Here is a 27,899-nt window from a genome sequence, read left to right on the forward strand (position 1 = left end):
AGAAAGATGATGTCTGTGAGGTCAACAGAGGCATGTTAGGAACACAAGCAGAACCTCTTGCAGACACGAGTTCATGGCCTCTTTCCTCTGGTTTCTTGGCCAGGGGCATTATTCTATGTACGACAAGCAGAAGGCATTCTTAAGCCCATGAATGTTGGTGTTGGCCAAGGTGTGACGGACAAGGCAAGCCAATTTGAATTCAGAATAGCAATCTATTTCCATGAAAACAAATCAAGCTTCCCCTGCAAATGGAAGAAGTCCAATGAAATGAACTTGCCACCGTGATGCTGCTGGCCTTTGATGTGTTTTATATTGTATTCCCCAGAAGCTAATGCTGAGACAAGGATTTGTGCTTAAGATGATTGTAAACACCTGGCTGCTTTGTTCTAACTATCCCTGGATTCTAGGTCCAATCTTCAATGTTCATTTGCAAAGCCCTTCCCAAAACCCTCACGCCAATTTTCAATGTTACTCTTTTCAAGTCTCTAACCATCTAGCTAGTGATTGGTTATGGAATCTCTCATTTAGGTCATGTTTCCTTCTAGTCAAAATACATGATAAAAGGCATTGTTTGAAATCCTGCCTGCTCATTCCTGCTGAAATTCTGCCCTCTGCTGTCCTTCAAGAGAACTGCTGATAGGGGGTGTGGTATACAGTAGCACACTTCCTGCTGGTAGTGCATATTGTTCAACAAGATCTATAAATCAGGCTTGACTTTTTTTCCAGTTAATTGGTCAACAATTCTCCTCGAAGGCAAAGAGACAGATAAGTAGGGGCGAAGTGTGGGAATAGAGTAGTTAAAGGCACAGAGGGGGAAGAAATCGGCTCAAACTAAATGTGCCGTCCTGGCCTGCTCTGGTCCCATCTACCAGGTGATGGAGTGTTACTGGAAATGGTCAACTCTATGAGTAGGTGGATTGGATAGCACCTGGTGTTGTGTGGTGTCCAAATTACCAGTAGCAAATTGGAGCTACTCTTGAAAAGGAAAATAGTAATAATCTTCCTGAAGGTTGGGCTTGCTCCAAAATCATGTGGGTTTCCTTTGTGATTCTTCTGGAGAGACTTGTTTCTGACTTCAGGAAGTATCCCAATCTTTCAGATATTTTGTGAGGTCCAAAGAGCAGAGCTGCTTGGATGAAAATGAGCCCCCTATGGGGACCGTTCTTATGCTGCCAGCTTTTCAAGTCCCCTGGTAACTACATACATGCAAAACCCTTGTATGCTATATGCCGTCTAAAATCCAGGGCGCCACAATGTATTGTGCTTTCCTTTGTTGTAGAAGAGGCAAGATGTACCAACTGGTTCCTAACACTAGAGGGATTATCTCAACATGTGCTAGACCACTGAACACCCTTGGGGATATTACTAAGCAGTCAAGTGCCTATGTTACTAGGAGATTCAGATCTCATCCTTTAGAATACATGTGTCCTACCAAGGTATTAATGTAGCTGGTCTTTCCTACCCTGTATCAATACAGTGGACTAATGTGACATCCAATGGTTTGGTGAGGCACTGAACGTCCTTGTGCAGCAAACGGCTAGAGTTGACACCTGTGGGACAGATTTATAAAGCTATTTCTGTTCATGTCAGGTAAAAGCAAACTGCTATTGAACTCTGCAAGCAAAAATGGATAAAAATGCAGTGGTTAGAGCAATCGTTACTTATCAGATGTAGAGGCCATACTAAGTTGCTCCAATAAAGAGACCATTTCAGGAATGGCAACTATAATTCTGATCACCTTAAGATTAAGTTTTAATGTAGAGTCCACTGTCATTCTCCAAGACCCACCAATCTCTCCCACTGGTCAAATGGAAGTACACTGTGCATTTGAGAATATAGTAGATTACCACATTTGTATCTTTCTACCTTTTGATGGTTGTACTGACCTCTGTAATTACCCCCAAAGACATACTGCTTTTTACTTATGATTTTGAGAGGGCGGGAATGCTCTCATGGCTTCCCCCTGACCCTTCTGTCACAGCAATATGTACTCCTCAGGGCAGGGAGCCAATGGTGAGATTCTGCAAAGGATGTACAGCCTATGTACACTTAGGAACTGAGGAGATAAAACATGGGATGGGAGAAGGGAAGAGGAATTCAGTGTCCCAGCGGCCTTACAGTGAAATGGAGTCCAATATCCCTCCCATAACCACCAGGGGCCATAGTGTTCTCGATCCCCCCAAAGTTGGTGCTAACTTGGAAAAAGTATAAACTGATCCCTAGAAACTATGGATATATATGTATTCTCAAGAATACATCCCCTAAACAAGTAGCTGGGTGGAAGGTTCATAATGTACATCTCTATTATTATAGCACAGCCCTTAAATCAAGGTTTCTGATCCTGAGAATTAACTCAGGTCTAGGAATTAGGAGAAAAGCCATGATCTTCTAGCTTGATTCAAGTGTCTATCACCTAAATCTATAAAGTTAGCTTGAAAAAAAAAATCAGGTTAAAACCTAAGTTAGCTGCCTGTTGCTTTCATTCTTAGAGATCCTAAGACATTTCCTAATCACCACCTCTTTCCGCTTTCTCCTTCCCCATAAAGCCCATACCCAACATATCTGACTCAGAAAGAACAGCAAGCAAGGACCGGACATCTAGTTGCTCATTAGTTTCCCTTGCCAGTCTATTCCTCATGACATCGGAAGGCAGTGTTTTAGGCTCCTGAGAGAAAAGCTAGGAGGTGGGAGATGAAGAGAGCATATGAAACCTCAATCTAGCTTTCAGTGTGGTCCTGCTCCATTTGGTCCATCAGCAAACTGCAGACAGTTGAACAAGGTACCTCTTGAGAGTACCAGGTTCAATCTGATCCAGCTAAGTAATGGATATTCAGTGGTGAGGCCATGAGAAAACTTTATCTTTTTTATAGTTGAGAAAGAGTTTTGGAAGAACTAGTCTAGTGTGTTTTCTTTAGCCCAGTAGTTCACAACCTTAGCTGCAATGGCATCAAGTTGGTATTGTTGGTGGTATGTGTGTGTGATTAGAACCCTCAGAGATGCTGGTTTAATAGCTTGGGACTGTAGAGCTTGAAACCTCCCTAGGTGATTATAATGTACAATCAAATATATTCTAGCTCCTTCCAGATATCCCTGCACCAACAATCAGGACCACACTCTATCCCTTAATTTTTATACAAGTAACCTGAGAAGGTTAGCTAGGTCATAAAATTGCCCAGAGTTTTGCTCCATGCCTTGAATTGAGATTTGAGAATCAAGGTTCACTCTCTCCCTTAAGTCACCCAGTGCCCTTGAAAGTAACTATCTGACTCCATAATCCTTGCTTTCTTCTTCCATCACCATTATATTGTTCTATGGTGGCTGCAAACCAGTATCCAAGGACTTTAGTCTCAGGGGGCTCATGGATCCTGGTAACTAAAAGCAATAGCTTGATAAGCTATTTGACTACGGAAGCTGCAAGCTTTCTATCCAGAGTACAGAGGGATGTGGCACTGCCTTTCATCCTACCCAGACACAACCAATTCCAAAGATCCCTCATTTCCCTGAACATCATTTGCCTACAACTCATGCTCTGGGACCAATCTGATTATTAAAGTTCTTTTGTTTTTAAGTAACAACGACAAAAAAAATCAGTGACCCTAGTTAGCTTAAAGTAAGAACACTGGATGGATCCTGGGTTAGTTCACAGATCCCAATAAACTGTGAAGGACTCAAAGCTCAGGAAATCCTCTGATAACCTCGCCTTAGAGAGAGCTACCGTAAAAGCCATCCGACTCTGATGACTTACAGTCTGTCTCTCCACTAAAGTTTCAAATTGCCACGAGATCTTTTGGGCTCAGCTCAGCTTTAGGTCTTCCCTTACCCATCAGCTATGGCAGTGAGGCAAGGGCACAAAGCAGACCCGCCACTGGGGAAACGGGAATTTATAAACCAGGCAGTTGGCCCAAGAGGAGCCTACTTCAATTACCTTTGCATTTGTATGAAAGCTTCTATTTTGCAACTGATAAATGACTAAGATAAGGGCAAAAAGACGGAAGAGACAATACTTAATCAAACAATTTTAATCGAGTTAACAATAAACAGTAAAAGTACAATTACATGAAAAGCTCCATATTTTACATGTTTAAATTATCTGTCATTGTCTTTACTTGTAAGGTGTTGAAGGTGGGACCCACTCCTGAATCTTCTTTCTAGTTGTGGAATAAGGTACATATTGCTCTGGAGTGCCACTCACGTTGAATTTATGGTTTGTCCAGATGAACTTACGAGGAGTAGGTGGTTTTGTCGTTGGAGGATCATCAGTCATGCAGTGAAGCCAACGGTGCCTTAAAGAGGGGAAAAAGACAGTTATGAAGAGGCAGTGTAGCGTGGTGGGAGGAGGGTTAAGAGGGCAGGTCTGGAGCCATTTTGTTCATTGAGCTCAAATCTTAGCTCTATCACTTACTAGCTTGATTTTTCGAAGTCTTAGTTTTTTTCATCTGGACATCCTTAAGGATGGTAGAAGGATTAAATGATAAAATACCTAGAAAAATTCCTGTCCATGGTAGGTACTCAACAAATATTAGCTATTGCTATTATCATTACTGTGTTTCATCAAATCTAGGACACGATCTATTTTAAGATACCCCATTATTTTCCGTATCTCTAAGAAAAATGCCACCAATTAAACTGACACTATTAAAATATGTATCCTAATTTTAGATGTGAAAATGTATTTTAAAATTGATGAAACACAATATTACTGTGAGATGCTAGAGGCTGACTGTGGAGTTTCTGCATGCTCAAGATGCTCTGGCTCATGAAGCTGTACTGTGAAACCCAATGCTGAAGAAGAGGGTCTCTGCATGCAGCTGAAAGTCAAGTTCAAGTCTGACCACTGTAGAACATATAATTTGTTATATTAAAATTATTAAATTACAGCTCAAAGTTCACAAGTGTTTCAGCTTTAAGTGTTTAACCATTTAATTTCAAAGGGTATTTGAGGTACAAGAAATCTGGCCTAAGAGAAGGAAGCTGAGTGCTTCTTTGGAGTACACAAAGAAATGTTTTTCTAATGACAGAGAAAGGAAGAATCAATGTCCAAGGAACAAAGAGTGGAAGTGAGCAAGAAGCCTAGCTGAGTTTATATGGTAAAGAAAGGGGGAGAGATTCATCCCAGATTGCCCAAGGCTTGGAGCTCACAAGACAGAGAAGGGCCTATGAACAAAGGGAAGGAGGGGACAGGCACATAACTGCAGCTCCAAGAAAAAAAAAAAAAAAAAAAAAAGATTTCCGAGCTATAGAGAAAAGGGTAAGTGGAAGAGGTTTCAGTAAAATAATTAAGACTAAAGTTAATAAAAAAAAATTTATAATGCTATGTAAGTTTAAGAATATTTGGCAGCAGTAATTTATAGAAGCTAGGCAAGTGACTAAAAAATCATTAAGAACAGAGATAAAATATTATTGCCGTTGCTATATTTGTCGCTAAAGATAATTGTATCACTATCAGCTAATACAATGAAGAATGAAGAAGTCTATACGCACTGGGCTGGTGTCTTGGTTACGTCCTCCAAAGGAAACTAGGGGTTAGTGAAAATAACCTGGACCAATCAACCACAATTAGCATGAGCTCTGAAACCCCGGGAGATGTTGGTGGTGATCAGACACTTAAATTACAATCAATTGATAGATGAAGCAGGGTTAGGATTATGACAGCATCTATGTATCTGCACAAATCCTGAAAGCCAATCTAACCCCAGGATGGGACTGATAAATTTAACAAATTTTATAAAACAAAGATAGCTCATTAAAAGATAGCCAACTCAAATTCTGTTAGCTCAGTAACTACAATTTTTAACTAAATGCAATTCAAATCAAAATCCCAATAGGGTTTGACAATTATAATTCTAAGGATAAACTGAAAGAAAATTTTAAAAGCTCCCATTAGAAAGGCTGACATTACCATACATTAAAGTCTCAAACATAAAAATGGTATAAAAATTGGTATAAAAATACAATCATAAAAACAGAATATTATTCTTCAAAGAGACTAAAGTATACATAAGGTATGGCTGGCATTTCAAATTATTGGGATAAGTAAACATTTCTCAACAAATTATGCTAGGATAATTAACTTTGTTGAAAAAAGAAGTTAGATTTCCCAAGATATATATCAAAATAGATTACAGATAAATAATACTCAGATACAATATGGGTGAATATTTATATTCCTAAGACATATTGATATTTGTAGAATATGAAGGCCCATTTCTAAGTTTAATGTCAAAGGCAAAAGCCATAAAAAGCTCTGTCTTAAAAACTCTGAAAACTCTGAAAACAAGATTAAAGGATAAAAGAAATGGGAAATATTTGTAATATACAGAAAAGAAGTTCATTTATCATTACAGAAAAAGTCAACTATCCAAAAGGAAAATGTATAAAAGATTAAAAGTCCATAAAACAGAAAAAAATAGCAAACAAAAAAGTTTAATAAAGGAAATAAAAATTAAAACAAGACATAACTTTTTACTTGCCAAACTGGCAAAGATTTCAAAAACTAAAAATACCCAGTACTTTGTGAAGTTATAGAGAAATCAACACCCACAGCTAGAATGTATTTACCCTGAGAGTGTAAACTGAAGGTAATTTGCCACTAGGTACCAAAAATTTATAAAACATGTACATATTCCTGGATGTGAAAATTTTATATCTAGGAACTTGCCATAAAAAAAAAAAAATGAGTATGTATGGGTAAATGCTTACATACAGCTATGCTGACTACAGCTTTATTTACAATGGTGAAAAAATGAACAAAACCCAGAGTAATAAGAAATAACTCATGGCATAAACATATGATGAAGGCTAAAGCATTACTAAAAATTATTTTACAGAGACTATTTTATGACTTAAGAAAATGTCACCACATGTTAAGTTAAAAAGCAGGTTATTAATTTATTTAACAAGACTTAGCATTTATAAATCATAGGCACATTCAAAACACTTTACAAATATTAATCGTTATAATAACAACTCATGGGATAGATGTTGTTACTCCAATTTAATGCATGAGGAACCTGGGACACCAAGAGTTGAAGTGCCTTGCCCAAGAAAGTGGAGCTAAGATTCAAACCCAGGCTGTCTCTTCAACAAGTCCACTTATATTAAAAACAAAAACAAAAGGATACATAGAGAAAAAGAGGACAGCAGAAGAATATGTATTAGATTTTAACAGTGGTTTACCTCTGTGTGGTAGGATAATAGGTTACTTTTATTTGCTTTCTTATTTTCTGAATTTTCTGTAATGAACATGTACTACTCTATAGAAAGGGAAAAAAGTTATTAAAAATAAAAATTTTTCTAATTCAAACCAAACTAAAAATGGTTTTTAAACCCTGCCCAGGTTATCTGGCCTTTTTTTTTTCTTTTGAGACTATAAATTGGTTCTGTCTACTTCTAACTCCACTTCATTTCATCTCACTTAAGCCATAATTAAAAAAAAAAAAAAAAAAAAAAAAAAAACCATTCTCTCTAAAGTACTCATAGTTTGGGTGGAAGACTGTATCTTAGTCTTCCTTAACGGAAATTTTTTTCCAAGTCAATTCCACAACAAGTCATTCACTAAAGTTACATAGGGAAGGTTCAAACTGTTAAATCTCCAAAGTTTTCTACATATGACTATCTCAAGCATGTACTGTAAACTGATGACCTGTGAATACAGTAAAGATTTCTTTTGGAAATTGGAATAAGAGCAGTTCCTTGTTCACCAAGAATAATACATAGGTTATTTCCACACTGCAGGTATGAAATTTTCCAACAACTCATCTTTGTAAAATGTTAGAATCAATCTTAAATGAAGCACTGAATAGTAAGTGAAATATGTTAGAACAATCAAAACAACTAAAACAAGTCTTCTGCTTATAATTGACACATTTTAATGAAGAAAGGTTATAAAGAAACACTCTGTAACACAGGAAAGTCAACCTATACCTGTAGTTTATAGTTTCTTAGAACAGAGCCTCTAAATATTCTGATTTTCGATTCAGTTCAAAGAGTATTTTACAGGATATCTATTACTTGAAAAAGGCTAGATTAAGCAGATATGTCAAGAGGAAGAAAATATTCTCTGTCATTGAGAGAGGGCAATTTATTTAGGGGAGTAATACTTTAAAATATTCAAACAAAAGATTCAGTGGGACCAGGTATTAAAAGGACAGGCTGAAGTCAGAATGGAATTTAGAGGTAAAACTAGCTTCAAATCATATAAAAGCTACAAAAGTAGTGACAGACATATCATTTTTGGATCAGCTGTAATCTGCTGTAAATGAAAACTATCATATCTAAAAAACAAAATAATGGTTGTTTCAAGTAAAACAGTATATCCACATTCACTCAACAAATATATCTGGCGCAACTGCTAAATGCTTGACACTTTTTAGGCTTTAGCAACACAACAGTGAACAAAGTTCTTATGAAGAAGCTTGGTAGTTGGAAAACAATAAGTTAAATAATATATAATAAAATACCAGGCAGAGAGGTAAGTGCTACCAAGGAAAACACTAGAGCAGGCGGAAGGGGCACAGTGTGAGAGGACAGGGCTCTTTTAAACAGGGTGGTTGGAGAAGCCACTGGAGCAGGAGCTTGAAAAAAGTGAAAGCAGAGCCATGTAACATCCAGGGAAACGGTGCAAAGCGACTGAGGTGGGAGTGTGCTCGCTGTTCAAGGAAAAACGAGAAGGCTAAGTCAAGAGCCAACGAGGCAGTGAACAGGACAGTGTATGCCGAACCTGGCAGGGCTGAGATTACGTAAGGCCTTGCAGACCACGTAAGGAGTTTTAATTCTCACCATCATGAAAATCCAATGGAGAGTTCTGGGCAGGGATTTGATGTGACCTAATTTACATTAAAAAAGCATCACTCTGATCACTTAGTATGTGGAGAATACTAGTGTATTCCAAGAATGTAAGGCACATCAATTGAAAGGCTGTGGTCCAGGCAAGAGATAACTGTGACTTGGATCAGGGTAACAGTCACATAGGTAATAATCAGATGTGGAACATATTCAGAAAGTAAAGCAGAAAGAATCTGTTGACTGAATATAGACGAAGAGTTGAGGTTGACTCTTAAGTTTATGGCTTGAGTGAAGCAAGTCATTTAAGCACTTAGGAACTTTTTGTTTGATAGGTTTATTAATTCACCTACACTGGGGATTTGAAGATAATTTTAAAAACCTCAAATATACTACATTTATAAATGTGCCTTAAAATGTCTAAAAAGATGTAATTAACTAAACTTGCAAATGGAGATAACTGTTCAGGATAATTTAGTCCTTTCCGTTAGAGTTTATCAAACATTCATCAAAGAACAAGAGAATATTATTGCTCTCTATTTTTACGCAAAAATATTCAATTTATTAATCTTGTTATCTTCTTTATATATTGAACCACAAGGCTTAAGAACAACTAGATTTTTACATTTGCAGCTGTAATAAATATTAACTACACTCAAATTGCAATTAATCCTTTCTACATACATCAGCCCCTCAGACACTAAAAAACTCAAAGTGACAAGTAGAATATTTAGTGAAATGCGGAAAACATCTGTGATATATTAAGGGGAGGGAAACAAACAAAATTTTATGTACAATGAACAGATATCTATGTACAGATACCCATATATATCTACATATAGTTATTTACAATCACAAACATTCTAAGAAGGTGTGACTGATAAACTACAATATATTCTCCGCACTGATTTTTAAAAAGCATTCATTCCTTCTTTACTCAAAAACAGAATCTCAAATATTTGTCAAATCAAAAAATGAAATGTTAACAGTGATTGTTACTGGACCAAGGAACATGAGTTTATTTTTGTTTCTATCTTGTATTTCTCTGGATTTTCCAAGTTTTCTACAACAGCTGTACATTTTTATAATCTGAAAAATATTTTAAAGATGATTATAAAGCTTGTTTTAATAACATGGAAAATTGTGTAATAATAATATCAAAATAAAATAATAATATAAAAAGAAAAAACAGAAACTAAAACTGAATAAGATTATGAACACAACAACTACATAAAAATTATTTAAAAACACTAAAGAGTCTACGGCCATGCCACCCTGAACAAGCTCGATCCCATCTGATCTCGGAAGTAAGTAGGGTCGGGCCTGGTTAGTACTTGGATGGGAGACCACCTAGGAAGACCAGGTGCTGTAGGCATAAGAAATAAAAAATAAGGGATTGTAAGCTGACAAGGTCCTTGCAATCTGTGAGGTCAACCAAGGGTTGCCTTGCCTAAAAATAAACAAACAAATAAATAAATAAATAAATAAATAAATAAATAAATATATAGATAGATAGATAGATAAATAAATAGGCAAATAAAAGTACTAAAGAAAATATGCCAAATGCTGACAGTGGTTTTCTCTTAAAGGGCTACATGCATTATCCCTGCCTCCTGCCAGATTCTCTCAATGTTTCTCTCCTGTTTTTTTTTAAAGAACAGATTCCATTTAGATTCAATAAAGGTCATATTGCCTAATCAACATGGATACATCTCTGCCCTTTTCTTACTCAAATCCCTCAGCAACAATCAATACAGAGAGCCTTCCCATGTTGAAATGCTAATCTCTCTTGTCTTTCCTATTTCTTATGTTGCTAGCTACTTCTCATTCTTCTTTGCTGGTCTGACCTCTGTTTTAAACTTTAAATTTATACATTCAGCTGTTTACCTGACATTTGTATTCACTTGAATTTTCTACAGGTATCTCAAACTTACTACTTTCAAAAAAGAGGTTTCTGATTTCAATCCTCCATACTTCTTCCTCAACCCACCCTTCTCCTAGTCTTCTCAAGTGAATGAATAATACCACCATCTATCCAATCTCTCGAGCCCAAAAGCTATGAATCATTTCTGATTAATCTCTATCACCTCTGAATAATCCACCTCCCCCCATCTGTCTCTGTTTCTCTACATAGGCCTCTAGAACATCTTATGACAACTGAAAAAAAGCTAACCACAATATTAAGTATCCTAAATTAATTAACCTTATAAGAACAACAAACATTTGTTAATTTTACCTTGGCAAAGGAAAAATCTTTAAGGACAAAATTATTTCCTGTTAAAAAAGAAAACTTTTTAACATATGCTACTATTTTTAAAAGAATATGTTTATGTATGACTTGAATAATTTAACCATTAATTTTAATAAGAAAAAATGAAGAGACAAGGAGGAGAGACTGATGCATTACATGGAAGAAGATGTTATGTCACATAGAAATGAACAGAAGGTGCCACCAAGTGGGGAAAAAAGTCTATGCACAATAAAGAAAAATCTAGGCGAGCCACGTATTTTTTTTAAAAACTTGGTTCAAAGAATTTCAGTTCCAATACTTCAAACCACACACACACAAATCTTTTTTTCCTGATACAAGTTAAAACAGTAATTTTATACTAGTCTGCATAAAATAGCCCAAACTTTCTACCTTTCTACCCTCAACAACATTTTACCTTGTCAAATTTCATCTAGACACTGATTACTTACTTGGTTTACTAGAATAAAAATGAAAATAACAAATTTTGTGCGTTACTGTACAGATGGCAGCAGTTAGCTTGTTTGAATTAAAGTGGCATAAACAGTATTTGCAACCTCTTGAAATACTATTCTATTCAATGAAGTAAAACTAATACAAATTCCTGAAAGAAATTGCGGATGCCATAAGTATTATAAAACTCAGAATGAAGATACTCTAACAAGGAAAAATAACAGACACTAAGTTATGGTACAGTATTAGTCTACCAGCTAGTATTCATTAAGTGACTATAAACTCCAAGGTAACAAGGACTACATATTTTGCTCATTCCTATGAATGTATAAACCTATTAATACCTGACACATAGTGGGGTGCTCAATAAATATATGCTGAATGAATAAACTTGTAAGCTGAGTACTGTGCTAGGTTCCACGCAATAAGTTTTTTTATTTCTGAGGTATGTGTAGACATTTGTACTACCATGCATACCTTTTCTTAATCTGTTGGTAGACCTAGCAGCCTTACTGGCTGCTGACAGATTCAAAGAGATAAAGGGCCTGAGACAAGATAGATCAAATGAATTCATTTTTCCTATGAGACTTCTAATGTTTCCAAAAGATTGAGGAACATTAAATGAGACACAGATGTTCATTAAATATATTCCCTGATTCTGTCAAAAATACTGATGCTTCTGAAGGGAAATCCTTCTCTAGGTGAGATTATGCAGCTACTGAACAGACAGACTCAGTGGCTGTCATAGACCACACTTGGCATCAGACGACTCAGAAGGGCAGAGGATAGGCACCAAAGCTTGCTAGCCAGACAGCATCAAGTGTCCCTATCAGTAGGAGTCTTCACAGTAGTTCATGCAGGTGAGAGCTCACCCAGCCATCCAGGAGCGATTTTCTTTGATTCTCTGGATCAATGGTCCCCAATCCTTTTAGCACCAGGGACTGGTGCTCCTATGAGAATCTCATGCCTGATGATCCGAGATGGAGCTGAGGTGGTGATGCTAGTGCTGGGGAGCAGCTGCAAATACATATGAAGTTTTACTCTCTCACCCACCACTCATCTGCTGTGCAGCCTGGTTCCTACCAGGCCACACATAGGTACCGGTCCGCAGTCCGGGGTTTGGGGACCCCTGCCCTAGATAATACAGTACAGGCTCAAGAGAGATGAAAGGCACATCAGGCAGGTGCAACTAAAAAGCATAATGCTTAAAAGCTTCATGCTTCACAAGAGCTAACATCTTTAAAAACAACTCCAGGATTCCCATCCCAATGGACATGCCAGCTCTAAAAACAGCAACACAGGGAAGCCCAAACATAGCTAATTCATCAGGCATTTATAATTCCTCTCAATCCAAATGCAATTTACCAATCAAGGGTCAATTTTTATCTCACAATATGGTTTATTCAATATAATTTGACTTCTAGGGTAACTGAGCTAGGCATTAAACTGAAGGTCAGATTCTCTTTACCCTTACACCCATAATTTATAAAGTTAAACTGTATTCTACACCAGGTAAAATCACACTAAAGTCCTATTTCCAGGATCAACCTCTACCTTAAGATATGTTTTCTACTGTCTACCCACTATCCCCACTTGGATGTCGAACAAGAATCTCATATTTAACATAGACAAAGTAGAACTCAATTATCCCTTCCAATTCTGCTTCCCCCATCCTACCCCGTCTTCCTCATCTCAATAAATGTACCACTAGTAGTTCAGGCCAAAATCTTAAACTCATCCTTGACAACTTTTTCCCTCAAAATCCAATCTATCAGCACATCCTGTTCATTCCATCTTGCTTCAAAATACATTCCTTGGTAGGCAGCCTCCACCGATCACTCTTAGGACTGTTTATGTAGTTATCTAGAATGGAGGTGAAGGAGGCTAGATAAGGGGTTAGTATGTAGGTTGTGAGATTTGGGATTGTATCAGTTATTTATTACTGTGTAACAGATTATCCTGTATTTAGTTTAAAACAGTAAATGTTATCTCACAATTTCTGTGGGTAAGGAAATTGAGTGAGGCTTAGCTGGATGCTTCTGGCTAAGGGTCTCCAAAAGGTTACAATCAAGATATCATCTGGGGCTGGAGTTATGTCAAGGTTTGACTTGGAAGGATCCACTGCCAAACTCATTCACGTGGCTGCAGACAGACCTCAGAAGATCTGCTTTCAAGTTCACTCACACGGGCCCTTCCACAAGGCCACATCATAACACGGCAGCTGGCCTCCGCAGAGGAAGCAATCTGAGAGTGAATGGAAGAGAACACCCGAGATGGAAAGCACAGTCTTTTTAAACCCTGTCTCAGTAGTGACATCTCATATTTCTACTGTATTCTATTTATTAGACGCTTGGAAATGATTAGCCTACTTCCACTTGGCTCCCTTCCTCTATTCACAGACACTGCAAAGATACTTTGAAAATCTATATCAGAGTCCAAAGCCATTAGGTGGGGTCCAGCAAGGCAGGCATCTGTGCTTGGCACTGGGGTAGGGAAGGAAGTGTGTTGTAGCAGCTCAGCAAGGTGTCAGAGCCTGCATGCCGAGAGGAGGGTGTCCACACAGGGAGGATGGCAACCTGGTGTGGGGTGTTGGAGGCAAAGTGAGGTAAGGAAGGAGTGCAGTGAAGGAGGCAGGATGGCAGCAATGGGAACTTAGTTACATCCAGTGGCACTGATTAAATAAGTAACTATATTAAGAAAAAAAATACAAATATGGAAAGAGAAAACTAGAATATAACCAATGTTGGACTAAAATCGGTGGCATTGCTGTGAGCTATGGTTTTCAATATACATCCAGAAAAAGATACAGAAATAGAAACACACACACACACACACACACACACACACACACACACTCATTACATACAGTCCCTAGATCATCCACTGAGAGGGCCTGGGAAGGCTGACACCCCAAAAGCAATGAACAATACTGTGCACTAAGACCTGAGGTTTTAAATGTCACTCTCCATTATAAAACTACAAGCGAGAAAACAAAACAAACACAGGGCTCCTCTGAGGAATGACTGTTTGTGGATGAGGCAGAGAAAATATAATATGAACCTGGAACATCTTTGTTGGCAAGCAAGACACTTCTCTAAGAATGATGGGGACATTTCAAAATGACTCCAAATGCAGCATGAATGGGTTCCCACTGAATCAAACGGAGTTCAATTTGAGTGAGAAAAGAACCAATTACAGTAACGTATAATCCACTGATTAAAATAAAAGTTCATACTAATATAAATGAGTACACTGAAAGTCTGATGAGTAATGAGAGTTACATAACCTCAAAGTATCTCTCCACAAAATGCTAATTAATTGCAAAAGGAAAGTAAGTAACTTCAGAATGGAGAAAACTGGCTTGACACGCCCTAATCAAGTGACAGAAGTTATCAGTAATGAGATAAATTTAATAGAATGCAACAAGAACTGAACATTGCTTCTGTCACATTCCTGCCAAAGATGTATATCCTGAATCTAGACGTGAGGAAACAATGGAGAAACCCACATTGAGGGACATTCTACAACATAATTGGCCTGTATTTTTCAAAAGTAACAAGGTCATAAAATCAAAGAAAAGCCAAGGAACTAATTTGATGTGAAAGAGATGTGAGAGAAATGAAACGCACATGAAATACATGATTAGATCCTTACTCCAAAGGACACTGCTGGGACAGCTGACGAACCTTGAACGAAGTCTGAAGATTAGACAGTAGTGATGTATCACTGGTAATTTCCTGACTTCGATGGTTATACTGTGGACATGTAGGAGAATGTCCTTGTTCATGGGAATAACATGCTAACGTATCCAGGAGTGTCAGGGTATCATTTTGGCAACTTACTTTGAAATGGTCCAAATACTTGTAACTTTTCAGAAAATATGGGATTATTCCCAATTTTAAAAAATTATAAAACAGATTATGCTATTTTACCTTCTAGTGACTTCGAAAGAAATTTAGGAAGTCGAACTGGCCACGTTGCTGTTCTCTGAATACAAGCAGTACATCTCAAACGCACGGGGCTTTAGCACCTGTGATTCCTGCTGCCTGCAGCTCTTCATCCCCCATCCCACTGCAAATGTCACTTCCTCAAAGAAGTCTTTCCTAACCCCAGGGTGACAAAGCCGCCTGACCCTCCCATGCTCCTTATCCCTTCATGAATGCCAGCTTCATTATCTTCCTTGTGTTTATTGTTGCCTAAAATATAAAACATGTTTGTTTTTCTGCTTCCTCTCGTGAGAGCATGGGCTTCACTGTTGTAGCCCCCACACCTACTATAGCTCTTGGCACCCGTTAGAAACACGAAAAATAGTTATGTGAATGAATAAAGATGTTAAATTGTATTTGTTATTCATTACTCTATATATAAGATAATATTTGGCTCTCTAATAAATCAATCCAACTTCAAATTTATTCATGAGTCAAATCAAAGGTAATCCACAGATTTAGAATTCCACAATGTATGACACTCAGCAAAAGGGAGTCTGAGTAACAAACAGCTGAGCTTGTCCAATATCACTTCTCCCTACAAAGACTCCTCACAGGCCTTTAAGCTTCCCTTACAAACAAGAGTCATCAAAGGTACTCAGTCCTTAGGAGGCTCCACTTCACAAAGAAATTCAGCTCAGAATCCTCGATTGCCCTGAGGCACCTGCTAGAGTGATGCAGACATAGAGTGATAGAGAAGCTTGCAGCTTCTTTTTCATGTGATGTCAGACCATATAAAAAGACTTGCTTGGCTTAACAGTACTTTCATCTTTTCAAATCTTCTATTTTATAATTTTAAATGTTTCATCTCACATCACTGAAATCGGTTTTCTCTCTCACCGCCCCCCCCCTCCCAAATTCCCACCCTGAGCACTGATGTTAGATGAGTGTCCTGAAAGAGGTAGATCTCAATATGGACAAGACAGGCCACCAGCCTTCCACATCCTCCCAGGACTAACCTCACTCCAAAAACAATCAACTAAACAAATAAAAACTAGGACACCTCACCTCTTAAAGTTGACATTCCACTTTGAGACCTTGGTCTCAAAAACAGTGCCCCTGACATACTGAATGCCTCTTTGGAGAAGGCAGACAGCTCTACACCTAAAATCACAACTCCTCAGAACTTAACAGAACCACAGGTTATTATTTCCCATTAAAAAGAGTACAAAATCCAGCCTCAAATATACCATCAATACCGCTAAGAGCCAATCAGTTTTATCATAAAAACAAAATCCAATATCATGGTTTTCAAGCTACATCACTGTATGGCTCGATGTGGGTAGTATACCAGAGGTTGAAAACTGGTTGCAGGTGAAATCTTACAAACATGTTCGTTTAGTTCACACAATATTTTAAAAAACTATTCTGTCCAATCATGTAGCCTATTTACATAAAATTAAAAATTCACTTCCTTAGTCACATTAGCCACATTTCAAAGTGCTCTGAGCCACATGTGACTAGTGGCTACCCTATTGGACAGAACAGATGTAGAATATTCCATCATCTATTAGATAGTGCTGTATTTAACCTGACAAATATTTTAAGTTAACATTTAAAAAACAAGAAATCTCACAATAAAATAGAGATTTCCACTTTCTCTTGAAAAATCCTATCTAGAAACCCCCAGCTGAATCCTTACCTGACAGAACTGGGGAGAGGAGAAAAGGGCTGCTGCTCTCTTGAATGAAGTGTGTGCTTTTCAGTTCCTTACAGTCCTCACCACCCCCTCCTGTCTCATATCTACACTTCACTCGCTCACGGTATATGCTTAGATTTCAAATAGAGTCTTTAGAATGGAAACGAATACTCTGAGATTATCCCAGTTTCTACTCAATAGAGTCTGAAACTATTTCTGATGATCGAATTTGACTAAAATGTCACAATTAACCTGATACACTTATTTCTAGTTTTTTGGTGAAAATTTCTATACTAACTGGAAAGGCTCTCCAGAGTTTAAATGTTTATCAACCAAATGGTCTAATTTTAGCAATCTATGGAATAGATATCAGTACTTGGCTTTGGAATATTTTATATAAAATTGAGTAATTCAAGTAAGAGCACTTAGAATTTCATTTTAAAACAGGTAAAAAAACTTAATTTTTAGAGCTCTAAGGAATTTGAGGGCTCTCACTTTACATATGAGAAAACGAAACCCCACAGACATTAAGGAACTTGCTTAAGGTCAAATTGCCAAATAAGATCAGAGCCAGAGTTCTTGCCTTTCCCTTCCCTCATAGCCAGGAGATAATGTAACATAGTTTACCCCTCGAAGACAGCTACACTACTTTATATCCCAACATATAACATGGCGTTGACATACCTCCATTAACAGATAATGTCTATGTTCTCTCCTATTAAACTTGGGCAGTTTTCTAATTGCCTTGACCAATGGAACACAGAATTAATATTGGATGATTTCCAAGACTAAGTCAGACAAAGCAATAGGGCTTCTTCCTGGTGCTCTCGCTCTTCTTGCCTCAGGAAGCCCAGGCTATATGAGGGTGTTCCAACCCAATGCCCCAAATATGCCTCCAGCTAACAGGTAGCATCAACTGCCAGACAGTGAGTGAACAAGTCTTCAGATGATTCCAGTATCCAGCCTTTGTATCTTCCACCTGAGGCCTGACACCCTGGAGCAGAGATAAGCCATTTTGGGTGTCTCTTGTCTGAACTCCTGACCCCAAAAGGTACGGGAGATAAACACTTAACTGTTGTTTTAAGCCACTAAATTTTAGGGTAACTTTTTACACAAGCATCCCAACTAGGACAGATACTTTCAGAATATCACTGATTACCTTATAAAGAGCTATTCAATAAATATCTGTGTAATGAAACAACTATTTCCAAGCCAAATAAAAGAAAATTTTGACTTAACTTACCATTCAGGGGGCACCATGCTTCCATCCACATCCCAGAATGTGTTTTTACCATTCATTTCAGTAGTATATATAACCCATCGGTGACGGCCTGCATGGAAAGATCAACATTTAGAAGGATGCAAGAAAATAAACACAACCTTAAAAAAACATAATTGCATAATATCAAAGAAGATAACCTTTTTATTAGGTCGAGACTCTGTCACTTATTAGTGGGTATTAGGCAAACTTTATGAGACTCCGTTTCTTTATCTACTCATTTTAAGATAGCTATGAAAATTAACTATCACACATATACCTCTAGTTCAGCATTGAACATGAAAGTACATAATATTCATTTCTTCTACCCCTTCCTCACTGCCCCTAACTTCCAAACAGATAATACTGAATTCATCCCTATAATGGATTTTAAACCAATAAGCAAAAGGTAATCTGCATTTACCTTACAAACACTGACTAATGCTATTTAACATGACCTTATTTAAAGAAACACAGATTTCAATCGGGATTTACTCCTTCTACTAGAGAAATCAATTTTGAGAATAAGTAACTCAAAGTAAACTGTAATCCAATGAGTCAGGGAAACATGAAGACAGATGGAAGAGACGTTGGGAAAGGTTACATAGAATCAGACCATGATGACAGAGCTGGACCTTAACAATATCGCAATGAATATATCAAAATTTTAAATACACATACTCAGACACAGCAATTCCACTTTCAGAACTTAGAATATTTAAACAAATGAATGTGGATATAGTTACAAGCAAATTCACCGCGTTGTTTCTAATAGGAAAAAGATGAAGGCAATCTAAATGTCTATCAGTAGTGAAGTGTTTGAAAAAATAATGATTCTTCCATACAGTGGAATACTGTGTTGCTATTAAAAAGAATGATATCAAAAAAATTCAAATATGAAAGCACAATATCCAAACGAAAAAGAATGCTATAGATACATCCAACTTACTCATATGAAAAACTGGACAATGATTTTTAATAAAAATATTTTGGTTTACAAACAATATGGATAACATATTCTCATGAAATAAAAAAAAAAGCATAGGTAGGTTTATACATTCATTAAAGCTTCTTGTATATTATGGAAAACAGATTCAAATCATGTCTCAATCTCACTCCCATTATTCATATCCCCAAATACTGAACTCACCAAAAAACTGCTTGTTGTCTTCGTAGTATTTATTTCCATATTTGTCTTCCCCCACTAAGGTACCAACCCTCACATCATTTGCCCTGTCAATATTCGAAAGAAAGCAGACGTTTTAGAATTATTGTTTGTTCAAAACACAAATGTAAATAGAGTGAGAATACCAACTTTCAGAAACAAAGGCTGCTGCATCAGAACAATGAGGAGATGCTTGGGAATGGTCAATAGTTCTACACTTCTAGCCTTCATCTCTAGGCTCACACCACCCACTGTTGAATAATCAGCTTTCGGGTAAGAGCTCTAGAATGAGCTGCTCATGTTGCCCCAGTACCACGTAGACACAGCACAAGATAACACTGACCTAACATATATTTAAATTACATGAACTATATAGACGTAATATCTTTAAATTACAAGACTTTTACCTACTATCCCTAGGTTATGAGGCACTGGTGTTAGAAAAACCTTCGGGAAATGAGAAAGCCAAACTATTTCATCGCAACATGATATGAATGTCCTGGCCTCCATTCGACCCTGGATCTCTAAATCGGCTTCCGCGGACGATGCTGCTAGTCTGATTCAACGAACGTCAGGACTAGGAAGGGCCATTATGGGCACTTCGTTCAACGCCTAACTGTACAGAAGAGAAACCTGAAGGCCAGTGAAGAGAAACAAACTTTCCCAAGGTCACGCAGTGAGTGTTTGGCAATGCTCATTGCTCTCCAGGAAGCAGGATAGGGGTACAGCGTAGGTGTCCTTGCCTCGGTGTCACAGCGCTGCCTCTCGAACTGGCTATGGAACTGTTTCTGGGAGACCCCTGGACAGAGACGTCGGCCCGATGGCAGAAAGGCGGAGACTGGGACGGTTGTCCTTGACCAGAGCTGCAGTTTATCCAAGGTGATCCAAACCCGCACCCCTTTCCAAGAACCCAGCCAGCGCAAGTCCAGCCCAGAGGTCAAAAGCATGGCTCTAGCTGCCTACCTGACTAAAATTCGTAGATACCCTCTGAGGCCGCCGTGACCGCTGACCTGCTGCAGGCCGCGTTTCAGCACCTCCAGGAGCTCCATCTTGTCCCGCAGGCCCGGCCTCCCGGGTGCGCCGCTCAAAATGCACCGGAGAGAAGCGAACACTCGGCTGCAGGCGGCCGACCGCCTAAGGTTCCCCCTCGCGCATGCGCGCGATACGCGGAGTGGTTCTACGCGCACAGAACTGGAGCTGCCCTGTGTGACTACCTTGCTATTGACGAAGGCGCGTGCGATTGGTTTCCTTGGGAAGCAAACGTGCGTTAAACTTTTACCAGCTGTCAGAGCTTGGGTTTACTGGACGGAGCATTTGGTTGTAAAACTCACCTAGACTAGGCTTCCCCAGGTGAAGGTACCTCCTTTGGGGACCTCAGTTTCCTTATCTCAGATGTTTGGCTCACACTATGTCAAAAATCTTTCTATTGCCGAATTGTTTAGAAACCAAAATTCCATTAAGGAATTAAGGAATTCAATATTGAGCACATAATGATATTGAGTACACACAGTAGCGTTGTATAGGTAGCGAAGCGAGGAGGAATAGAAAAGTTGTAAGATTATCTGCTCTCAAGGATTTAGTGATTTAGTTGCAAGGTTAAAATTAAAAATTTAAACATTTAAACTTATTAGAAAATATGCATATTTAAAGGTTTAAAAGATATTAAATGAACATTACTTCTAATTTTCTAGGGGCTATTTTATTTTAAATCATATGGTTTAAAACCTATATTCCTTGACCCACCCGTTTGGAACATTACCTTAAATCAAGTAATGTGACTAGACCCAGAGAAAGGATTTAATTTCATGCTACTAAATCTTCACATCCACACCTGCCCCGCAACAAATTTCCAAATTATCAGGGTCAAATTTTCTTCCTCTATCAACTGCTCAAAATCATGTCTTATTTGAATTTGAATGGTCTTTCATGCATTTTTGCCTATTTAAAAAAATTCCATCAGAAATATTTCTGTATAAGAACTCTTAAAACTTTAAAACCATATTCCCATTATCTCACATTGAAAGGTTAATAACTCCTTAATATCATTCAGGAGCATTCAAATTTCCCCAATTGTTGCATATTTTTAGTTATTCCAAAAAAGGTCCATATATTGTAACTGGTTGGTTTTCATTTAAATTTCTTTAGATCTACAGGTTTATCACATTTTCCATCCCCTGCTTTTTTTTGTCCTTCCAATTTATGTTGAGAAAACTGGCAGTTTGTCCTGTAGTTTTCCAGTCTTGATTTTGTTGTGTCCCTGTATTCTTCTATCTCTCGTATTTCCTGTATATTAGCAACTAAACCTAGGTGCTCAACCAGATTGAGGGGTGGGGGTGGGGGTTAAGGTATATTTCATAGGTGACAATATACATCAGGAAGCACACATTGTTTCTGCTTGTCACTTTTTGTGACTTTAGCAGCCATTGATGAGCACTGACTAAATCATTTCCTTACCTTCTTGGTTTCCTTTTTTCCTTGAAATTTTTAATTGATAGCTATAGATTTACATGTAGTTATAAAGTAATACAGAGAAAGATCCTGTTTATATTTTTCTCAGTTTCTCTTAATGGTTTAACATTTTGCCTTTTTATAACCATCTTTCTCCTCTCCCTCCCTCCCTGTCTTCTCTTAAACTCTGTTAAACTCTACAATTAAGACCTACTGATTTGATTCTGTAATTTTATTTTCTATTTTTTGTCTTTTGTTATACTTTCAGGGTGAGAGCCTCAACAACTTTATCTTCCAACCCTTCTAATGAATTGCTTTGACTGTCATTTTTAATCTCCAGGGGCAGTTCCTTGCTCCAAATTTTCCTTTTCAAAGCATCCTATTCTCATTTAATGAACACAATGTCGTTTCTTTCAATATATTAATTATATTGGGGTGGATATTTTTCTGATCCTTGCATATCTGTCCCCCCTCCACCCCAATTCTGATCTCTTACGTATTAGATTTTCCTCAAATGTCTGATGATCTTGGCTCTAAGCTCATATTTAATATAGGCACTAAAAAGCTGAATGGAAACGCCATGTATACATATATGTCTTGGAAATTAGTGGGCTTCTCTGAAGTGATAAAGTGGTGGTCAGGCTTTTTACCTAGACACAACCAAAAGTGAGTGTCTGGAGATCTTTGCTCTGGAGGCAATTAGTTTCTCTGAAGAAAAAAATCCTAGCAGAAAACCCTATATTTGATGGCTCGCATTCTGGGAACACAGTCAGGGAGCCAACATTCAGAATGCAGATTTTTGCTTAATCCATATTTTCAATCCTATATCTAATCCAAGCCTTCTGTTATCCCTGATATCCTATAAAGCCTATGACCTTCCAACTAGTTTCTCAAGAGAATCAATCCTGGCTTCCTGCTTGAAAAGGTGGAAAAATAGAATGTGGTCATCTGACTTAAGGGAAAGATAGTTGAGTGGTTCCATATACAGACTTGCAATCAATCTTTTCTTTTTTATATCCCAAGCACCATCTCTGAATATGAGCACCTGGTTCCTCCAGGTCCTGAGCATCTTTTTTGGGTACCACAAGGTATACTGTCTTGTTTCTCACTGCAATGCCTTTTGCAGGCTTCTTTGATTCTGGCTCTGCTAAGTCTGTCCTACTCTACTTGCATTTTGATTTCCAAAAATTTATTAAACTTAGCCTTTGATCTCTTCTGTTTTATTTGTTGTTGTGTGGTTACACTTTACTGTGATTTTACTGAGATTTCAGAATAAATAACAGTCAATCTGTAGTATTTAGCTGGAAGTCTTCAAACTGAATTGTAATAATACTACAACACTGGCTATGGAAATGTTTTCCATAGTTTTCTCTTCCTGGAAGTACTTTAATAAATATTACTAGAGATTTCTTAACAATGTACCAAACAAAAAGATGGCTACTGAACAAACGGGATTCAAAATCCAATATATTTTCAGGAAACAGAAATTTGTAATGCAGGTCACATTTTAATATGGTTTTAAAAACACTTTCAAATATAACTACAAATTTAATCAGGATAAATACCTGAAAGAAACATGTGTTTTAATTGACCATTAGTACATTATTTTAAAAGAATTATTTTCCTAAATCTTTGGCTTACTTCTTTGTGTTTATAAAGGTATAAATCTACTGATTTTTCCATTTGAGTATTTTGTTGTAAATGTAGTTTTTCCAAGCTGATTACTATAAATAAACCTGTTGACAAAAATCATGCTTTAAATAGGGAAAAAAGTTTCCTTAATAACTTGGTAAAGACTGTAAGTTAATACTTTTAGTAAACTTTACTATAAAGTAGTAATTAGTAAAATCCACAGGCTCCCCCAAAATTCAACTCCTCTTCAATTGCAAAAATCTTTATAAAAAAATGTACTGAGTGCAATAAAATCTCCATATTTTTTTTAATCAACAAATAGACATACCAAAATAACTTATCATGAAATCAGATCAAAGAAATATTTATCAGTATCAGGTTTGCTTAAGGAAAACATTATTGTGGAAGACATCCAAGGAGTCTAAAATGCTTTTGTTGTGGCAATAACATGGCTTCAGGCTAATGCTCATGTTAAAACAGCCCTTTCCTCTTTGCAGTGAAAAATCGGTGCATATTCCTCCATGTATTAAAATTTCTTATTTTTAAAAAATTATCAACTGTTTTAAAAAAATTATTTCACTCATCTCAAAAACAAAGATTGGCTATGATAAATCAATTATTTAACAAATTGTGTATTTCTAATGATGTGAAAGAAATTGGCTAAAACCATGGAAGGATCAGGAAGCTATAATTCAGATCAGAAAAGAGGGCGAGGACAGATGCTTTTTGTGGAATGGGAGAGCACTTTTAATATCTATTTTGCAATACTGAAACATTTTGGGCTCAGTCTCCACTCCTTTTAAAACATAGCAGTAAACCAAAACTATTAAAACGAGCCCTATCTTATTCTCAAAAACAATTTTCCGCCACATATATAAATAAGAAGTGCTAATAGCTAATAGACAACACTAAAAAGTGAACTCTTAAGATCACAAATGACCTATGTCTCATTGCCAGCAATGAGAGTGGTATAGGAGCCGTGATACTTACAAAAGGCAAAAAATATGTATACTCAATTATTATTTCCTCTGGTTCTAATGTTATTATTATACCATTGAGCATAAAATAATCTTCTTTGACATAGTAATTAAAACAGATATTTAGAAGAGTAAAATACAAGGACATCCTCAGAGATTTCTGACGATTAAGTGTTTGTACTAATTAGTTCGTAACAAAGTTAAACATAAATAAAACACAATTCTGGAAAAAAAGACTAATTTATTTGTTTTACAAAATGAAGATATGAGAGCTCTTTAGATAGTTAAGAGGTGACAGCTTTAGGTGTCATCTTAACCAAGAATAAATTCATAGTATTTCTTATTCACTTAAATAAGACAGGAAGGGAAATTCTAATTCCTGCTACCTGCCCAGTCACTTTGAAAATTCTTCTTAAGGAAGTTAAAATAAAAATAACTTGGTTTTTGGTTATTCTTTAAAGTTAAAATTTCCAGACGCCCTGGAAGCAAAGAGTTCAATTTGGTGTCTTCTTGTACTCTGAGAAAGAACAAGAAGTTTACACTGAGCTCTCAGCTTTCAAATGCTGTGACCAATTATTTGTGAGTTATAATCTGCAGGTTCCATTTTTAAAATATGTGGGATGACACTGTCAATTCGTACATTGCCAATGAGACCTTTGAAAAACAGTTCTTCAGTGATGGTAGCATTCATCAGCCTCAAAGCTGGCAATCTGAGTAGCAGTCTGGACAATCTAAAAATAAAAAAAGGGGGATGCGGGAACAAAGTTATAAATCAAAGAGATTTAGTAGAAAAACATGAGTAATTTATACATGTATATTGTTTGTGGCCTACTTTAATAAGTTGAAATAAAAACCTTAGTATTCTCAAGCCTTAACGTGTAGGACAATTAACTGGATATAAATGCAGTCTGACAGACCCCATAGGAAAGCCCTGCTCTTAACTGCTATGCTGCGCTGCCTCCAGTTGACTGCACAGACCATGGAGCTAAATTACACTATGGATTGAGTTGTACATTTAAAAATGGCGTAGGAGGTCATATGAGGTTATAAGAACAGCAATATTTTGTGTTATCAGGACACACAAAGCTCAATTATAATAGTTTTCTCAGTTTTTCTTTACAAAAACTACTAAGAATGGTAAAACAGGCAATAGTTTTTATTACTGGGAAAAGCACAGAATATGGAATCAAGATCATTGGATTCAGCTCTTGATTCTATCGCCCCCCCTAGCTATGTGAACGCGTATAAGCCATTTATTCACTCCAGTCTCTCGCAGTTGTGAAAATTAATGAAATGATCTCTGCCAGTTTCTGTAGTAGTGAGGTTCTTAAACTTTGGCAGGGTAATGTCTTGTGTGAAAGTGCTATCCAAAGATAAGTTATTATCTTTAAGTAACTAGGAATGTAAGAGACTGAGAAGGAATCCCAGATACCAGTCAAAGCACCTGGAACCTCATGGAGCAGAGGTCAGCAAACAGTTGTATGTCTAATGGAGAGAAAATCTGAATACTGTATTTATTTGTATAATGAGGTATAAAACAACATTAGACACTTCAAAAAACTGAAAAACAATCATAACAATACCAACAACAAAAGAACCACCTTTCCAAAAAGTTTGTGGTATGTTTATCTTTCCTCTAGTCTAAGGCCTTGCACTCCAACACTTGAGACCAAATGAAACCAGCAAGCAGCCCCAGGATTAAGTGATGTTCCTATAGCCATGTATTCTACTACTCAAATTATTCAGTTCCTTTTGTTCCCACCAGGTGAGCTGCATCCATAGAACTGGTAGGAAGCAGGGTAAGAAAACTGATTATACAAACTAAGGCTGATTTTCATGATGGAACTGGCTTATAAATCTATTATTTAATATATGTAAAAGATTTTATGTGAAAAGTTCTTTTACTCATTTGAAGTATGTTAAATAAACGTTAGTAAACACATTTATTTATCTTTTACTATGTAAAAGGTACTGTTCTAAGCTCTTTACATATATTGACTGATTTAATTGTTATACTAATTGTAAAGTGTAGATACTATTATTATCTCTCTTTTACAAGTTAAGAAACTGAAACATAGAAGTTAAATAACTTGCCCAAGGTCATACAGCTAGTAAGTACATGGTCAAACCTAGGTACTCTGGTCTGATGGCCATGTGCTTAACTATTCTACAAAATTGTCTCACTTCGAAAGATGGAATTAATCTTATTAAAAATTTTTTTTGCCCCAAAGGACATAGGCAAGAAATACCTCGGTAGGAATATAAGCCAAACTTCAAAATAGTCTAATGGTATATTTTTGTTTAGTCACCCCCCTCCCTTTTTGATTAATAAAATCTATCACTTCATCTGAAGAAAATAGTTTGGGCGCTATAGTCAGACTATTAGTTTCACAGTCAGGATCTGTCATTTATTGTGTGACCTTAAGCAAGTTACTTAACCTCTCCTCTATTTAAAATATAAGAACTAGATGAAATATTACATGTAAAGCACTTGTAACAATGCTTTTAATAGCATTAGTTATTTCAAAGGTCAAAGTCACCTAGAACGTTTAATTACTCTTGGAATGAAAAATAACAGATTCACAAAAAAGTTTTAAGATGAATTTAATTAAGTAATATTTAACTTCTAGATACCTGTAGGTGTCATCTGGATATGTTTTTGTTATATAATCTTGAAATTCCACATAAGCCTTTTCCTGAAATTTCTCAATCTGTTCCATGTTTTCTAGGCCTGGATGATCTGAAACGTTAAAGAATATATTGTCACCCTAATTCTGAATGTTCACTTAATAAGGGCACCTAGAGTGGAGATGAAAGAGGGTGAGAAGAACAGTTCAGTCAAAAATGAAGTCCCCTCATATATGTGGCTCTTTCTACAAATATCACTAAATACCAAGCACTGTACTTTAAACCCTTACAACTATTTGATCTCATATACGTATTCTAACATCTAATGAAAAAAAAATGAGACCAATGAGCTCTACTAAAATGAATAGCTTTCTGTTTCAAAAGTGGTAGAAGAGATTTTGCTCATTTTGCTTTCAACAGGAATAAAAAAAAAATTAAATAGCTTAGTTAAAAAGGCATTTTTAACCCAATAAAGTATTTGTAGATTATATCCTATCCTACATTTTTTTATTTTTAAAATATCCCACTATTGTTAGGTAAAAAGGTACTTATGAAATGATAACTATGAACATTATCCCTATCATAAAAATTACAACACAGAAACAAAATTATCTATAAACATTACAATGGTCACTATAAAATTTCACAAAAATGGAAATAGTAAAAAAGCAAAACAAAAAAGAA

General features: G+C 36.8%; 2 protein-coding genes and 1 non-coding gene across 9 annotated transcripts in view; 1 reads left to right on the forward strand and 2 right to left on the reverse strand.

Moving 5' to 3' along the window:
- Window positions 1–4,003: 4,003 nt before the first annotated feature.
- Window positions 4,004–20,638, reverse strand: NDUFA12 (NADH:ubiquinone oxidoreductase subunit A12). The gene is made up of 4 exons (XM_016162754.2): window positions 20,494–20,638; window positions 19,516–19,598; window positions 18,351–18,438; window positions 4,004–4,283 (listed from the first exon to the last, which is right to left on the reverse strand). Exons 1-4 carry the CDS (start codon window positions 20,577–20,579, stop codon window positions 4,103–4,105), a joined length of 438 nt encoding a protein of 145 aa, XP_016018240.1. The 5' UTR covers window positions 20,580–20,638; the 3' UTR covers window positions 4,004–4,102.
- On the forward strand, window positions 10,039–10,156 carry LOC118614855. The gene has a single exon (XR_004956152.1). It is a non-coding gene; the product is annotated as a 5S ribosomal RNA (ribosomal RNA).
- A 2,808-nt stretch (window positions 20,639–23,446) lies between the features above and the next one.
- Window positions 23,447–27,899, reverse strand: part of NR2C1 (nuclear receptor subfamily 2 group C member 1) — a 40,484-nt gene continuing 36,031 nt past the window's right edge. For 4 of the 7 annotated variants that reach the window (XM_036237223.1, XM_036237224.1, XM_036237225.1 and 1 more), the window contains exons 13-14: window positions 27,222–27,327; window positions 23,466–25,318 (exon numbers count right to left, since the gene is read on the reverse strand). In XM_036237223.1, the coding sequence (XP_036093116.1) occupies window positions 25,144–25,318; window positions 27,222–27,327 (281 nt within the window). In that variant the 3' untranslated portion in view covers window positions 23,466–25,143. Of the gene's footprint in view, window positions 25,319–27,221; window positions 27,328–27,899 lie in introns of all 7 variants that reach the window. The other 3 variants (XM_036237220.1, XM_036237221.1, XM_036237222.1) reach the window with 1 other exon arrangement.

This window comes from Rousettus aegyptiacus, unplaced genomic scaffold, assembly GCF_014176215.1.
Source record: "Rousettus aegyptiacus isolate mRouAeg1 unplaced genomic scaffold, mRouAeg1.p scaffold_m13_p_2, whole genome shotgun sequence".
NCBI lineage: Eukaryota > Metazoa > Chordata > Mammalia > Chiroptera > Pteropodidae > Rousettus > Rousettus aegyptiacus.

Excerpts from the sequence above, each read along its gene's own strand:
- NDUFA12 (XM_016162754.2), bottom strand. The coding sequence starts at position 20,579 with ATGGAGCTCCTGGAGGTGCTGAAACGCGGCCTGCAGCAGGTCAGCGGT. Across the intron at positions 18,439-19,515 it reads AGACAACAAGCAGTTTTTTG|GCCGTCACCGATGGGTTATA; the intron begins GTGAGTTCAGTA and ends CTTTCCATGCAG. Across the intron at positions 4,284-18,350 it reads AGCATGGTGCCCCCTGAATG|GCACCGTTGGCTTCACTGCA; the intron begins GTAAGTTAAGTC and ends CCCCTCTTTAAG.